General features: G+C 39.8%; 1 protein-coding gene across 1 annotated transcript in view; it reads left to right on the top strand.

Annotated features, from left to right (window-relative positions):
* LOC124613928 (FAD-dependent oxidoreductase domain-containing protein 1-like) overlaps window positions 1-4,989 on the top strand; it is a 246,245-nt gene extending 241,256 nt beyond the window's left edge. The window contains exon 9 of the mRNA XM_047142680.1: window positions 4,507-4,989. Coding sequence (XP_046998636.1) covers window positions 4,507-4,646 — 140 coding nt within the window. The 3' untranslated portion in view covers window positions 4,647-4,989. The remainder of the gene's footprint in view (window positions 1-4,506) is intronic.
* The last annotated feature ends 11,666 nt before the right edge of the window (window positions 4,990-16,655 follow it).

Raw genomic sequence — 16,655 nt, 5'->3', positions numbered from 1 at the left:
GGGATGTATGCCTTGGGCATTGAGTACATGTCCCAGGTAGGGCAAGTCACGAGCAAAAAACACGCATTTGTCCTTCCGCAAGCGAAGACCATTTTGTCGCAAGACCTGAAATAATGTTCTGAGATTGGCTATATGTTTTTCTTCCGTCTTTTCGGAGATTACAATATTGTCCAGATAATTTGCTGCAGTAGGGACCGACGCACAAACAGTTTGTAGATATTGCTGAAACAATGCAGGGGTGGATGCACACCCGAATGGCAGTCGTTTGAATTGATACAACCCAAGATGCGTGTTAACCACCAAAATGCGCTGGGATTCTTCGTCCACCGGTATTTGCAAGTACGCATCTGCTAGGTCCAACTTCGAAAAATATTTACCCGGGCACAGTTTGTCAAAAAGATCTTCCGGATGGGGTAAAGGAAAAGTTGCAATCACTAGTTGTGGATTCACTGTTGCCTTGAAGTCCACACAAAGTCTCAACTTTCCGGAAGGTTTTGGCAAAATTACTAAGGGTGATGCCCAGAGACAAGCCTGCACACGTTCAATTACACCTTGTGATTCCAAATCGTGTAATGGTTTTGCGACCTCGTCACGCAATGTGTGGGGAACATTGCGCGCTCTGAAAAATTTAGGTTGCGCGTTTACTTTCAGTCCCAAATGTGCTTTATAGTTCTTAGCGCAACCAAGGCCCGGTGCAAAAATGTCTGCAAACTCTTCACATAGACGAGAAACACTGTCGGAAGGCACAGTCTGGTTCACTGATAGGAGCTGATTTACTATAGACAAGTTAAACAACTGAAATAAATCGAAACCAAACAAGTTCACTGCAGAAGAAGAATGAAGGACGTAAAATGACACAAGTTTTGTTTGGCCTTTGTATGTTGCAAGAAGGCTGCACTGTCCTAACACAGGGATATCTTGACCGGAATAACTAGTTAACTTAACATTTGCGGCATGCAACGGAGGTGTGCCCAGCTGTTTGTACATGTCTTGATTGGTCAGTGAAACTGCAGCTCTGGTATCGAGCTGGAATGGTATCACTTTGCCGTTAATGTCCAAGTCTACAAAAAGTTTATTGTCTTGCTGACGACAAGAGCGACTGTCTCGTGCAACGTGAACTGACACTGGCACATAATCACTTGCGACTTAATGGGATTTCCGGCGATGTTGATGCACACTATTTGTGGGATGAACACAGTCACTGTTAGAGAGAGTGGCACTGGGCAGAGTGGAATGAACTACATGAATTTCCATGGGCGAAGTTTCACGAGCCTTAGTATCCTTGGTTTGAATCTGATTCCGGCGTGAAGCAAATGGCCTGGAATGGTTGCGAATTTCCGATCTGAGCTTTGTCTGGCAAACACTCTGAACATGGCCTTTTTTATTACAGAAAAAGCAAATAGCCTGGCGTGACGGGCAATTCTCACGCGAATGTCTAGTAGCACACCGCGGGCATGATTTTAGCACTGCATTTGCTTGCCTGCGCCGCACATGTGGCTGAGAGCCTGGCGGCAGCGGCGCGAAGACTGTTTACTGTTCCGTGCAGCTCGCCCGGCGGGCCGGTTAACCCGACACACAGCTGGTGAAGTTTCAAATGATTCCTGAGCAAAGTTAAGTGTGTCCTGCCGATCCAATATGTCCATCACTTGTTGAAGGGAGGGACTGACAAGTTTCAAAATCTGTTCCCTTATACGAACATCAGAAACGTTCTGTGCAATTGCATCACGTACCATAATATCCAAATAAGGGAGTCCACATTGACACTCAAAAGCACAATCCCTAGTAAGGCCTTGCAAGGTTGCAACCCACTCCCGATTAGTCTGACCTACCGTACGTTTTGTACGAAAGAAGGTATACCTTTTCGCAACTACATTGACTGATTCTTTGAAATATGCATCTAGTGCAGACAAAATTTCTTTGTAGGACAGAGTTGCTATGTCGTGTCGGGGATATAATTTGACTATCACATGGTACGTGGGCACCCTTACTGAGGACAACAAAAAAGGCTGCCGCTCGTTACCTTGAATTCTGTAGGCGGCAAGATGGAATCCAAATTGGCATGACCACTCCGTCCAGCTTTCCAGTGCAGCATCACAAGGTCGAAAAGTTGGTGCAACAGCGTGTTGTGGCTGTGTGAGCAGTGGTGCGGCGGCTGCCGCATCGTTTTGCATTGCACGTTGACCCTGGACGAGCTGTCCAAGGGCATCCAGTAAGGCCTGTGTCTGCTGATTCTGTAAGCGATAAAATTTGAACAGGACATCTGGAGATTGTGGCGAAGCCATTACACAAGTAAATCAGGGCAATATTGATAAGAATGCGATTTGGCCTTGTTGCCAAATGTTGTAGTTGGCAGGAGAGCCAACACCGTTTTACTAGAGGAAGCCAAAAGGCACACGTTTTAGCTCATGCAGGCTGGCGTGAGGTCTGGAACAGGACAAGGAAGTTAGAATTTTAGAAAAAACGGACGTAGCTGGTGGAATACTTAACTTTAATCCATTAATGGTGAACGTCGGTCTTGACGGTACATTATTACAGTATCAATAGTAACTGGTACTGGCACCTTGCTAGGTCGTAGCAAATGACGTAGCTGAAGGCTATGCTAACTATCGTCTTGGCAAATGAGAGCGTATTTTGTCAGTGAACCATCGCTAGCAAAGTCGGTTGTACAACTGGGGCGAGTGCTAGGAAGTCTCTCTAGACCTGCCGTGTGACGGCGCTCGGTCTGCAATCACTGATAGTGGCAACACGCGGGTCCCACGTATACTAACGGACCGCGGCCGATTTAAAGGCTACCACCTAGCAAGTGTGGTGTCTGGCGGTGACACCACAAAAAATTCGCTTGACACCTTCGTAAGAGACAGTCCAACTCTTTCCAAACTAACTATGTAAGGGTAGACCAGATGTGGCTTCAACACAAGGAAATAGTGTTTGTGGCAATTGACAGATTTATGCTGAATAAATTAATAAAAGACAGTATTGATCCACCATAGTACACAAAACAGGTCAGAACAGTTGCAGAAGCAGTTAAAAAAGGATGCCAAATTTAAAAGGACACACAAGCCTTAATACTGATAATATTTTACTGAAACTTGAAACTTAGTGCAGCATCCATGCATGATCCTCTTAACAGCTTCCACAATAAAACTTTTTTCTCAAAATCTGACAGAAAATCCAAAGATATTCTGGTCACATGTGAAATACACCAGTGGCAAGATGCAATCAAAACATTCACTATGCAATACCAATGATAGTGGTACTGATGACAGCTTCAATAAAGCAGAGTTATTATACTTCGTTTTGAGAAAATCTGTCACTAAAGAAGACAAAGTAAATATCTCAAAATATGAATTTATAAAAGCTGCCAACATGAGCTACATAACTGGGGATGTCCATGGTATAATGAAGCAGCTTAAATAACTTAATCAAGGCAGGTCTTCTGATTCAGATCAACAGGGATCTCAAACAAATCCATATTTGTAGATTCCTATTAGGCTTGTGATACCATTCCTCACAAGAGATCTCTAATCAAACTGTATGTGTATGGAGTATCAATTCAGTTGTGTGACTGGATTTGTTATTTCCTGTCAGAAAGGTCACAGCCCATAGTAATCACTGGAAAATCATTGACTAAAGCAGAAGTGATATCCAGCATTCTTCTAGGAGGTGTTATAGCCCCTCTGCTGTTCTCAGCTGTAAAATGATTTAGGAAACAATCTGAGAAGCTCTCTTAGATTGTTGGCAGATGATGCTATCATTTACTGTATTGTAAATTCACCAGAAAATTAAAACAAATCGCAAAATGATTTAGACTAAATATCCGCATGATGCAAAAAGCAGCAGTTGTCTCTGAATAAGGAAAAATGTGAGGTCATCCACAGGTATATGAAAGAAATACATTAAATTTTGGCTATATAATAAATTGCACAACTTTAAAGGCTGTCAGTTCAACTAAATGCCTAGAAAAATCAATTATGGACAACTTAAATTGGAACAATGACATAGATAATGCAGTGGGAGAAGCAAACCAGAGCCTATTTTTTATTGGCAGAATGCTTAGAAGATGCAACAGGTCTACTAAAGAGACTACCTACACTGCCCATGTCCATGCTCTGCTAGAATATTGCTGGGTAGTTTGGGATCCTTACCATGTAGGATTGATGGAGGAAATCAAAAAAGACCAAAGGACAGCTCATTTTAAATCATCACAGAGTAGGGGAGAGAGTGTCATGGACATGATAACCAAGTTGGTGTGGTAATGAGTAAAACAAAAGCATTTTTAACTGCAACGAGATCTTCTCTCAAAATTTCAATCACCAACTTTCTCCTCTGAATGAGAAAATATTTTCATGTCATCAACCTAACATTGGGAGGGTTTAAAGAATCCTCTGGCAGGCACTTAAGTGTGTATTGCAGAGCAGTCATTTATATGAAAATCAATTAAAAATTTTTGTGTCTAAATTCTCTTATCCAAATGAAATTTTCATTTGACTTTATTTTTTGCTACAGGTATTCAACAATCACCTGCTGTTGGGCGTGCCGTTATGGAAATGATGTTTGAAGGTGGATTCAAGACAATAGACTTGAGGCGTTTTGGATTTGAAAGGCTTATACATAATGAGTTGCTGAGGGAAGTGAACATCATATGATTGCAAATCATTATGTTAAATGTTAATGAGATCTGAATATTAAATAATAATGTAATTATAAAACTTGGAATTTTCTGATCTGAATATAAAAATAAGTTTGCCACTGCAAAACACTGTATTATAAGAATGTACAAATATTCAAGCAGATTACAAAAGAGGAAAATTTCTTCAACATTCTAAAATATGAAATTGCTGACGGAAATGATCATATGACTGCAAATCATTATATTATATGTTCATGAGATCTGAATATTAATTAATAGGATAATTATGAAACTGTTTTTTTTCTGATCTGAATATAAACATGTTTGCCATTGTAAAACAGTGTATTATAAGAATGCACAAATATTCAAACAGATATTAAAGAGGAATATTTATTCAACATACAACAACAAATAAGTTAATTTTGTCTTCCTGCTATTGCAGAGTTAATAGGAAGCAAGGTGGGGTAGCAATTCATGTAAAGAAAAGTACCAGTTTTACTATTCTACTTGGCTTGACTCGAACAAACATCAAAAAATGACTGTGACATTTAAGCTACAAAAATTACTAAGTTTGACTTGGTTATTGCTGCAGTTCACTGGTCACTACATGGAATTTTGAACTTTTCATGAATGAACTGAACTTTGCTATACCCTACAAATTAATTGCTAAAGTAAATGCTGCTACCCACATATCAGACACTTGCAACACAGTTATAGATCACTCTCTTGTCAAGAAGAGCTTATACAGCACTTCACTAAAAAATTTCAATGTATTGGGAACAACATGTCTTTAGAAACTACATGTAAATGCTTTAGTCAGGATAACATAAACTACTTCTACAGTTTCCTAAACAAAGAAAACGGGTCACAGGTTTATAAAATTAATGACCTAAATGTCATAATATTATGAAAAGGAAAGCTGCTTCTCACCCTATAGCAGAAATGCTGAGTCGCAGGTAGGCGCAACAAAGAGTCTGTCACAAAACTTCCGGTCAGTAAGGTATTCATAAAAAATAGCCTATTTTTGACGAAGGCCTTACTGGCTGAAAGCTTTGTGACAGTCTTTTTGTTGTGCCTACCTGTGACTCAGCATCTGCACTATATGGTGAGTAGCCATTTTCCTTTTCATAATATTGTTACACTGCATTCTGGATTTTCCATTGTTTGACCTAAATGGGAAATTTAACACCATTAATATGTTAACCTGAAGAGTCTTGCACCAGAGTAACTAATACCCAGGTAGACAATAAATAGCCATTTTATTATTAATAACAAAAATTCACTCATCTCCATCTAGGAGCATAAATTCACAAGGACACAAGACTAGTTTATCAGTCAAATTTTATGTCTTATTTTACATTTCTGACAGGTTGAGTCGAAGGTCAACTGTTTGCATAGAATGACTGGGTCACTACTATATCATAGAACCAATGTCCTAAGTATCACCCAGTGAGATAACTGTCTCTAGACACTGTCGCAGTATGGGAGTCAAGATACCAAAGTCTGGGAGGCTGGGGGTGTCATTAGGTCAAATCTTTGTGGAGCCAAGACAAAGACTGCTGGCAGTTTCACGTAGCTCCAGAATGCAGTGATCTGATGTTGGCTGGCTGACTTCAACTACTGGATATGAGCCATGTGATGTGGCTGAAGATAATAGGTCCAATCTATCTGCACCTTAATGCTGTTGCCACTTATAAGTGAGGTAAGCACCCTGAGTCACAGTGATGTCATAAGATAGTTGCATGGCTTCTTATTGTTATTATAATTCTAACATGCTTTGTTATAAGAGCATTGCCATGGCTCCTGCACTTTTGTTTGTAGGTAAACCATGTTGCTGTACTGGCATATTGGCGGGCTTTGTGCATAGACATAGTGTGCTCCATCACTTTCAAACTGCATTTCCACAGAAAACTGTAACCATAAGAGGAAATTCTAGAACAAGCAGTTGGATCACATGGGGAAGAGATTACTACATAAAATACACGAAGCACCAAAGAAGAAGGTATAGGAATGCATATTCAAATACAGAGACATGTAAACAGGTGGAATATAGCTCTGTGGTCAGCAATACCTATATAAAACAACAAGTATCTAGCACAGTTGATAGCTGCTTACTGCTGCTACAATGGCAAGTTACCAAGATTTAAGTGAGTTTCAATGTGGTGTTATAATCATTGCACGAGTGATGAGACACAGCATCTCCGAGGTAGCATGTCAGCTGGGGACTGATCAAGCTGGTGGAGGCTCTGTAACGTCATGGGGCGCGTGCAGTTGAAGTTATGTGGGACCTCTGCTATGTCTAGAAATGACTCTGGCAGGTTTCATGTACATAAGCATCCTGTCTGATTGCCTGCATCCATTCATGTCCATTATGCATTCTGATGAATTCCAGGATTACAATGCAACATTCTAAATATCACGAAATGCTACAGAGTGACTCAAGGTACACCCTTCTGAGTTTAAATACTTCTGCTCACCAACAAACTCTGTAGAGATGAACATTATTGAGCATACCTGGGATGCCTTGCAATGTTCTGTTCAGAAGAGATCTCCACTCCCTTGTACTCTTATGCATTTATGGACAGCCCTGAAGGATTCATGACATCAGTTCCCTCCAGCACTTCTTCAGAGATTAATCGAGTCCAAGCCACATTGTATTGTGGCACTTCTGCATGGTCATGGGGGCTGTGAACGATATTAGGCATGTGTGTCAGTTTCTTTGCTCTTCAGTGTATGTAACTTGAATAACCGATTGCCTGAATTCCACATACATTACACAAAATATTCCAAAATACTGAAAAAAGTAATAAGAGTAACAAAAATAATGCATATTGATAAATGCATTTATAATTCCACAAATAAAGTGAAGGTCCTATGAAATGTTATTAAGAAACAGGTGAAAGCAGAGCATCATGAAAAGAGATAACACTATGACAAGAAAATAAAAAAAAAATCAACAAATCCCTTAGAAGTAGCCTACATAATTAACAATTTTTCGCAGGTGTTACAGGTAATATGATAAAATCAGACATAAATAATAATACCCAATCCAATAAATATAAAATAAGCACATTTAGTAAGTCAGTGTACATCAGCACTATCACACAAGTTTAAGTAGCAAAAGCAATGAAAGAACTATGGCATTGATGGTGTCCCTGCAACAATCTCAAAGAAAACTGCTTCAAACGTAGTTGAACTAATTACATACTTATGTGATGGTTCTTTCAGGCAGCCACTGCAATTCAAATACCTAAAAAAAGGTGGGAGAGATAATGTAAATAAGTACAATTCCATAAAAATTACCTGTATCATTTCAAAAATATTAGAAAAGATATGCATGACAAACTTATGGAATGTATGAGGAGTGTTAAAATGAAAAGGTACGAAATGTTGTAACAACCAAAAATTAGCACTTCCACTTTAGGAAAACATAGTGATACAGGAATGTGAATGTAGTGCACAGCATGGCCCACTAAAAAATTTAATCTGTACCCTCAGCAGGCAAGGTGATGCTCACCATCTTTCTCAGTATCTGGGGTCCAATACTCATCAGATTCCTCAGGCATGGAAAAACTTAACAATTATGTGTACTGTGAAACACTCTAGCCTACGCAAGTCCATCGAGAGCAAACGACTCGGGTGCTCATGGAGGGAGTGATCCTGCTCCTTGATAATGCATGTCCATAAGAAGCACTCTTTGGCCCAAGCTGCTGGAGTTTGCAGTCATGTTCTCAAGGGGTGCTTGCTCATGTGAATGAATGGTGTGTGTTTCTCATTTTCCAATGAAGGCTGTGGCTAAAAGCTTATGTGTAAGTGACTTTTAATGGTGCCTGTCTGCAACTTAGTGTGTTATCTTTATGGTAAATAGCAATCTGTCTTTTACTACCGTATTTACTCGAATCTAAGCCGCACTCGAATTTAAGCCGCACCTGAAAAATGAGACACGAAATCAAGAAAAAAAAAAAAAATTCCCGAATCTAAGCCGCACCTGAAATTTGAGACTTGAAATTCAAGGGGAGAGAAATTTTAGGCCGCACCTCCAGAGCGAAACAAAGTTGGTCCATTGTAATATGAGACACAAATTTGCTCGAATGAATGACGATACAGCTACAGTAGTTTGGTTCGAGTCGTAAGCTTAGCAGTTAAGCTTTACCAAGTAGCCATTGCTATGTGTCAGGCGCTCCGTCCTTATTTATATGGGTACCCTTCCTTTTTCACGTGCTTCGTCTGGTTTGAATTGATTATTTTTTTTTGACCTAATAAGCGCCGTTCTCTTTGTTATAGGTGTTTACGCCACTCTAAGCTGAAAATGCATTACTGTACTGTCTCCTGCACTGTTTGTCGCATTCTGATAATGAGTGTTTACGGCCTGACGCCACTCGCAGCATGGCTTGCTTTTGTGCACGCTACCGCTGCTTAAAAAGAGAGAGAGAGAGAGAGAGAGAGAGAGGAATCGTCTTATTTGCGAAACAATGGCATGAGACTGCTCTTTGTTGTTACTTACACTGCTGCTTTCTTTGATAATGATCAACAAGAACCAAACACTATACTGATTATGATAGAAGTTCTGAACGAGAGTTTAGTGAAAATTTTTCTCCGTTTGAAAATCTTTGCAGACGCCTCTTTAGTACATAACATTCTGCACAGAAATTAGTCATCTTAGATATAAAAATCTAGTCAATTGCCGTGCTTCATTTCTGACTGTATCACTATTAGGCATAAGAATAATACGAATATAATAATGACATGATATGTATATTCTTCCGCGTTTGCTGTTGTCTCACTCTAGTTTCGTAGTTTATTAGGCAGACAGGTTTTAAATGAGATACCAGCAAAACACGAAACAATACATGACAAAATGTTTATATTCGTATTATTCTTATGGTGAAGAGAATACTGCATGTGATTCACAGTTCATAAAAGTTCCTATTAGCAACCATCTCTTCTCAAAGGTAGGAAAAAATTCAGAACGTAGAGTTGGCCATATTGACAAACATCCCAAACACAGTCTTGCCAGTCGGACTTTCGTAGTACATTGAAATGCTGCTACATTCTAAGTGTACGTTTACACTGCCTGCGATGCGATGCGGAGCATAATGGCGATTGGCGAAAGCGATGCAATACGATGGAGCGTTCACATTGCACACGATACAGCACGCGCGCGCTATCTGGCCAGCAATTGAGCGGTCTCGGCACGATGTCGTGTTTCCTCGACCCAGTAAATTCTTTTTTATTAAAAAAACAGTGCTCTGAGAATTCAACGCAGTCGTGAATTGGTGCATGAAATCAAGGAGAGGAGGGCTTTAGGAGAATTTCATCATTTGTACAGTGACTTGAGAAAAGATGAGGATAAATTTTGGAGTTATTCAGAATGAGTACAGAGACATTTGATTATATAGTGTCGTCTGTTTCAAATAGATTACAGAAGCAAAACACAAATTTCAGAATGGCTATTACCCCTGAAAAAGTTATGATCACCATTAGGCAAGTACAATATTAAGTTTACAGCAATCATTTTATTAGAAAAATTTACAAATTGTGATAGATTCAAACTTTCTTTTAATAAATTTTGATATAGTTGACAGTGAGAAGTAAAATACATCACAGTTCACTCACTTAAGTATCAAAAGTTTTCAGAATCTTGGTGGCTTGAAATAACAATGTCATCAGGTTCATTTTTTAGAAATGACTATTTCATTCTGCGGATTTCCAGCAATTATGATTTCAACTGGATTTTCAGGTGCATAGAGTGACATCAACGAATGTGCAGTGGAAGTGGTTGATTGTTCCAATTTTTCCAAAAGTACCTGCTGAATTTTTATCCTGGCTCTCAACTGAGCTGCTGGTGATAGTTTTCGCATTGCTGGCAGCAAACTCACTACAAAATGATAGCTGTCATCTTGCGTTTCTGATTTCGACATTTGTTGCTCAATTAGCTTCAATTTTTGCTTCTCTATATTTAGCAACTCAGAGTTTGTCGATTTCTTGGATCTCTTGTTTTGGTTTGTGTGTAGGGTGGGTGAGGGAGGAGGCATCGAAACGCTACCCTCTGAACTTACAGACAGTCTTGAAGACCTGGCTTGGTTGGTTTCATCAGGTGAAACACTCTCTTTCTCTGTAAGAGCTGGTGAAAATGGTACGTCGTTGTGTGTGTCGTCGTGTTGCGATGCTGTTCTTTTACTGTGATGAACATTAGTCTTGGTCTCCCGTGGCGTCATTATGTCAGTCAGGAAGGTCATTAGCTCGTACCACGGCCAATTGGATTGGAAATGCGGCATGCCACCTTTGTCTCCCGAACGTTCAGCACGAGTTTTTTTTTAGTACAGAGCGGAAAGTGTCACGTAGGTTCTTCCATTTATTCTTCAGTACCTCGCCTGAAAATGTATACGTGAAATTCAAAAATGACAGAGCAAACAGTAGTGCTTCAAGAAGAGCGAGGAGTGTCAGAGAGGCCTTCAAAAACTATGTCAACAGTCATTAACGCAAATATATTTCATGTCGAAATTATCAAATACTATAACTATTGTGAACCTCATTTCATTATCAAAATACTGTAATAGTATCTATACACAATTAAAATTAGAAAATAAACGAAGTTGTATGTGTTACTTATTTCTTGGAGTCTTGTAGCTATTTATTTTACTTTTTTGTACTTACTGTCTGTTCCACAATCTTGAGCTATTTCATTCCATGCTTGATGAACAAAATCCCTATTGTAGTAATATTTATTTTTCTGCTCCCACAACACAGAGCATTCATGCACACTGTTAATTAGTCTTTTGATGTCCATTGCAAGCAAGCAATTACTTCAGACACAAGCGCAAACAAGCAATCGCTCCAAACATACGCGCGAAACGCAAACTCGGTTGCGACTACAGCGGAGTCATCGCATCGCACCGCATCATATCGCTCGGCCCAGCCTGCAGCCTAAACGGGCACCGCTCTGTTGCCACTGTTAAACCAAGGCTGCCCATTGTCACGCGATTTCAGTGCTTCATCGCTTAACTCGGCTCAGCATTGCATTGCGGGCAGTATAAATTTAGCCTAAGATGAACAAAACGGAATTTGTATTTACTTCGTTGTATAATGTATGAAAATGCAGTGGTCGAAACTCGGGGCGGAGAAAAAAGCTCGTTTTCCACCTTTTTTTTTTTAATTTATTTACTGACGCAGAGGTTTTGGCACCAGTATTTATCTTTGTGCCTGCAAAGCATGCCTGTGTAGCGCTACATATATTCGACGGCAGAAGTTAGTTGTGCCGGCACCTACCAACATCTTTCAGAACTTCCCCTTACTTTGCACTCGATTCTAAGCCACAGGCGGCTTTTGGATTACAAAAAACCGGAAAAAAGTGTGGCTTAGATTCGAGTAAACACGGTATATTAATAAAACTGATTACTCATCTTGTTTTTGATGAGAAGTGGCAATCTTTGTCTAAATTGGTTATGAAAATTCGGCCTGTGGGGCACAGTAAAAAGATAATTGTATGTGTATTATGTGATTTTTCTTTTCTGTTTCATGGATCTTATCTAACTGAACACAAGAGGAGAAAACCTATATAAACGGGGTAATGCTTCATCTCAATGTAAGACTTACTGAGATTGGATTTCTGTTTTCAGATGAGGAAAATTTTGTATGATGCTATGCAACAGTGTAAGGAAAAGGTAAGGGACACCAGCATAGTGTTAGTGTTAGCCCATCTTTACTTGTTCCACAAATTTCTTAAATTGTTTTTAAATAGCTCTTGGCTCATTTTGGGTTTTTGAATGGTGAACTTTACTATTTGTAATTTCCTTCTCCTACCCCCATGAACCATGGACCTTGCCGTTTGTGGGGAGGCTTGTGTGCCTCAGCGATACAGATGGCCGTACCGTAGGTGCAACCACAACGGAGGGATATCTGTTGAGAGGCCAGACAAACGTGTGGTTCCTGAAGAGGGGCAGCAGCCTTTTCAGTAGTTGCAGGGCCAACAGTCTGGATGATTGACTGTTCTGGCCTTGCAACACTAACCAAAATGGCCTTGCTGTGCTGGTACTGCGAACGGCTGAAAGCAAGGGGAAACTACAGCCGTAATTTTTCCCGAGGGCATGCAGCTTTACTGTATGGTTAAATGATGATGGCGTCCTCTTGGGTAAAATATTCCGGAGGTAAAATAGTCCCCCATTCGGATCTCTGGGCGGGGACTACTCAAGAGGATGTCGTTATCAGGAGAAAGAAAACTGGCGTTCTACCGATTGGAGTGTGGAATCTCAGATCCCTTAATCGGGCAGGTAGGTTAGAAAATTTAAAAAGGGAAATGGATAGGTTGAAGTTAGATATAGTGGGAATTAGTGAAGTTCGGTGGCAGGAGGAACAAGACTTTTGGTCAGGCGAATACAGGGTTATAAATACAAAATCAAATAGGGGTAATGCAGGAGTAGATTTAAAAATGAATAAAAAAATAGGAGTGCGGGTAAGCTACTACTAACAGCATAGTGAACGCATTATTGTGGCCAAGGTAGACACGAAGCCCACGCCTACTACAGTAGTACAAGTTCATATGCCAACTAGCTCTGCAGATGATGAAGAAATTGATGAAATGTGTGATGAGATAAAATAAATTATTCAGGTAGTGAAGGGAGACAAAAATTGAATAGTCATGGGTGACTGGAACTCAATAGTAGGAAAAGGAAGAGAAGGAAACATAGTGGGTGAATATGGATTGGGGGAGAGAAATGAAAGAGGAAGCCGTCTGGTAGAATTTTGCACAGAGCATAACTTAATCATAGCTAACACTTGGTTCAAGAATCATGAAAGAAGGTTGTATACATGGAAGAATCCTGGAGATACTAGAAGGTATCAGACAGATTATATAATGGTAAGACAGATTTAGGAACCAGGTTTTAAATTGTAAGACATTTCCAGGGGCAGATGTTGACTCTGGCCACAATCTATTGATTATCAACTGTAGGTTAAAATTGAAGAAACTGCAAAAAGGTGGGAATTTAAGGAGATGGGACCTGGATAAACTGAAAGAACCAGAGGTTGTACAGAGTTTCAGGGAGAGCATAAGGGAACAATTGACAGGAATGGGGGAAAGAAATACAGTAGAAGAATGGGTAGCTCTGAGGGATGAAGTAGTGAAGGCAGCAGAGGATCAAGTAGGTAAAAAGACGAGGGATAGAAGAAATCCTTGGGTAACAGAAGAAATATTGAATTTAATTGATGAAAGGAGAAAATATAAAAACGCAGTAAATGAAGCAGGCAAAAGAGAATACAAATGTCTCAAAAATGAGATCGACAGGAAGTGCAAAATGGCTAAGCAGGGATGGCTAGAGGACAAATGTAAGGATGTAGAGGTTTATCTCACTATGGGTAAGATAGATACTGCCTACAGGAAAATTAAAGAGACCTTTGTAGAAAAGAGCGCCACTTGTATGAATATCATGAGCTCAGATGGAAACCCAGTTCTAAGCAAAGAAGGGAAAGCAGAGAGGTGGAAAGAGTATATAGAGGGTCTATACAAGGGCAATGTACTTGAGGACAATATAATGGAAATGGAAGAGGATGTAGATGAAGATGAAATGGGATATACGATACTGCATGAAGAGTTTGACAGAGCACTGAGTCGAAACAAGGCCCTGGGAGTAGACAACATTCCATTGGAACTACTGACGGCCTTGGGGGAGCCAGTCCTGACAAAACTCTACCATCTGGTGAGCAAGATGTATGAGACAGGCGAAATACCCGCTGACTTCAAGAAGAATATAATAATTTCAATCCCAAAGAAAGCAGGTGTTGACAGATGTGAAAATTACCGAACTATCAGTTTAATAAGTCACAGCTGCAAAATACTAATGCGAAATCTTTGCAGACAAATGGAGAAACTGGTAGAAGCTGACGTCGGCGAGGATCAGTTTGGATTCGGCAGAAATGTTGGAACACGTAAGGTAATACTGACCCTGCGCCTTATCTTAGAAGCTAGATTAAGAAAAGGCAAACCTACGTTTCTAGCATTTGTAGACTTAGAGAGGGCTTTTGACGATGTTGACTGGAATACTCTCTTTCAAATTCTGAATGTGGCAGGGGTAAAATACAGGGAGGGAAAGGCTGTTTACAATTTGTACAGAAACCAAATGGCAGTTATGTGAGTCGAGGGGCATCAAGGGGAAGCAGCGGTTGGGAGGGGAGTGAGAGGGTTGCGGCCTGTCCCCGATGTTATCAATCTGTATATTGAGCGAGCAGTAAATGAAACAAAAGAAAAATTCAGAGTAGGTATTAAAGTCCATGGAGAAGAAATAAAAATTTTGAGGTTCGCCAATGACATTGTAATTCTGTCAGAGACAGCAAAGGACTTGAAAGAGCATTTGAACATAATGGACAGTGTCTTGAAAGTGGGATATAAGATGAACGTCAACAAAGGCAAAACGAGGATAATGGAATGTAGTTGAGTTAAGTCGGGTGATGCTGAGGGAATTAGATTAGGAAATGAAACACTTAAAGTAGTAAAGGAGTTTTGCTATTTGGGGAGCAAAATAACTGATGATGGTCGAGGTGGAGGGGATATAAAACGTAGACTGGCAATGGCAAGGAAAGCGTTTCTGAAGAAGATAAATCTGTTAACATTGAGTATAGATTTAAGTGTCAGGAAGTCGTTTCTGAAAGTATTTGTATGGAGTGTAGCCATGTATGGAAGTGAAACATGGACGATAAATAATTTGGACAAGAAGAGAATAGAAGCTTTTGAAATGTGGTGCTACAGAACAATGCTGAAGATTTGATGGGTAGATCACATAACTAATGAGGAGGTATTGAATAGGATTGGGGAGAAGAGAAGTTTGTGGCACAACTTGACTAGAAGAAGGGCTCGGTTGGTAGGATATGTTCTGAGGCATCAAGGGATCACAAATTTAGCATTGGAGGGCAGTGTGGAGGGTAAAAATCGTAGAGGGAGACCAAGAGATGAATACACTAAGCAGATTCAGAAGGATGCAGGTTGCAGTAAGTACTGGGAGATGAAGAAGCTTGCACAGGACAGAGTAGCATGGAGAGCTGCATCAAACCAGTCTCAGGACTGAAGACAACAACAACAACAATAACAACAACAACAATTTCCTTCTGCACATTGCTTTAAAGAAGTTGTCCCACTGGCAAGATGGAGTGCTAGCTGATTGTATGTTATTTAAATGAGCGTTCATTGTGTCTGTCTGTAGTAGTCAATAAGTATTGCAGCACACTGTTACTGAATAAGTGAACTTAAGTTCTGTGAATAACTTTTTTAAAAAAATATTACAGGAATCTGTGAGATCGAAGTTATGACAAAATTTTGAAAACCAAAAATGACGGAAATAGACCCTGATGCAGAATAACAAGTCCCTGTCAACTGTGACAACATTATCAGTCTGACTATGAACATAGCAGATTCTGATGTGGACACTTAAGAATCCGCAGTTGCTAATGTGAGGGATTTGTTGAGGGAGGCTAGTGTACAATCATAAATTTGTGTAGAAGTTACACTGACCAGACAACCTCTTACATCCTTTTATGATTTATTTGAAACCTTGACCGAGCTGACGACTTCTCATAATGCTGAACAAGTCAATAAAACTGATCATAGACTGAAGGAATAAATTAAAATTCGTCTTGTGTTGGGAGAAGAGTCTACTAGAACTGATGATAGTTTGAAAGCACAATCCACAAGATGGACAGAAAGTTTGACAGAGTAGTTAAGACATAAATAATCAGATTACTGCCACTTTAGATTCAGTGAAGAACTGAATATATGGTTTTACAGAAACATTTCAAGAAATACCGGGTATAGTAAGCCAGTTGTTGGAGGATGTTAAAGAATGAAGAAGTACTCAGACTACAATGGAAAATAATTTGTCGGAATTGACATAACAAGTTAACAGATTGTCACTTGAACAACAAAAGATAATACAACAGACCCTGTCTGCTCAAGGTGAACAGTTTAACAAAATGTTTAACGAGTGGATTATATAGAAAAATAGTGATATTCTTGAAAAAGCCAAAAAGGAAATCCGTG

Source organism: Schistocerca americana, chromosome 4 (genome assembly GCF_021461395.2).
Source record: "Schistocerca americana isolate TAMUIC-IGC-003095 chromosome 4, iqSchAmer2.1, whole genome shotgun sequence".
Lineage (NCBI taxonomy): Eukaryota > Metazoa > Arthropoda > Insecta > Orthoptera > Acrididae > Schistocerca > Schistocerca americana.
This window is presented reverse-complemented; position numbering and strand designations above follow the sequence as displayed.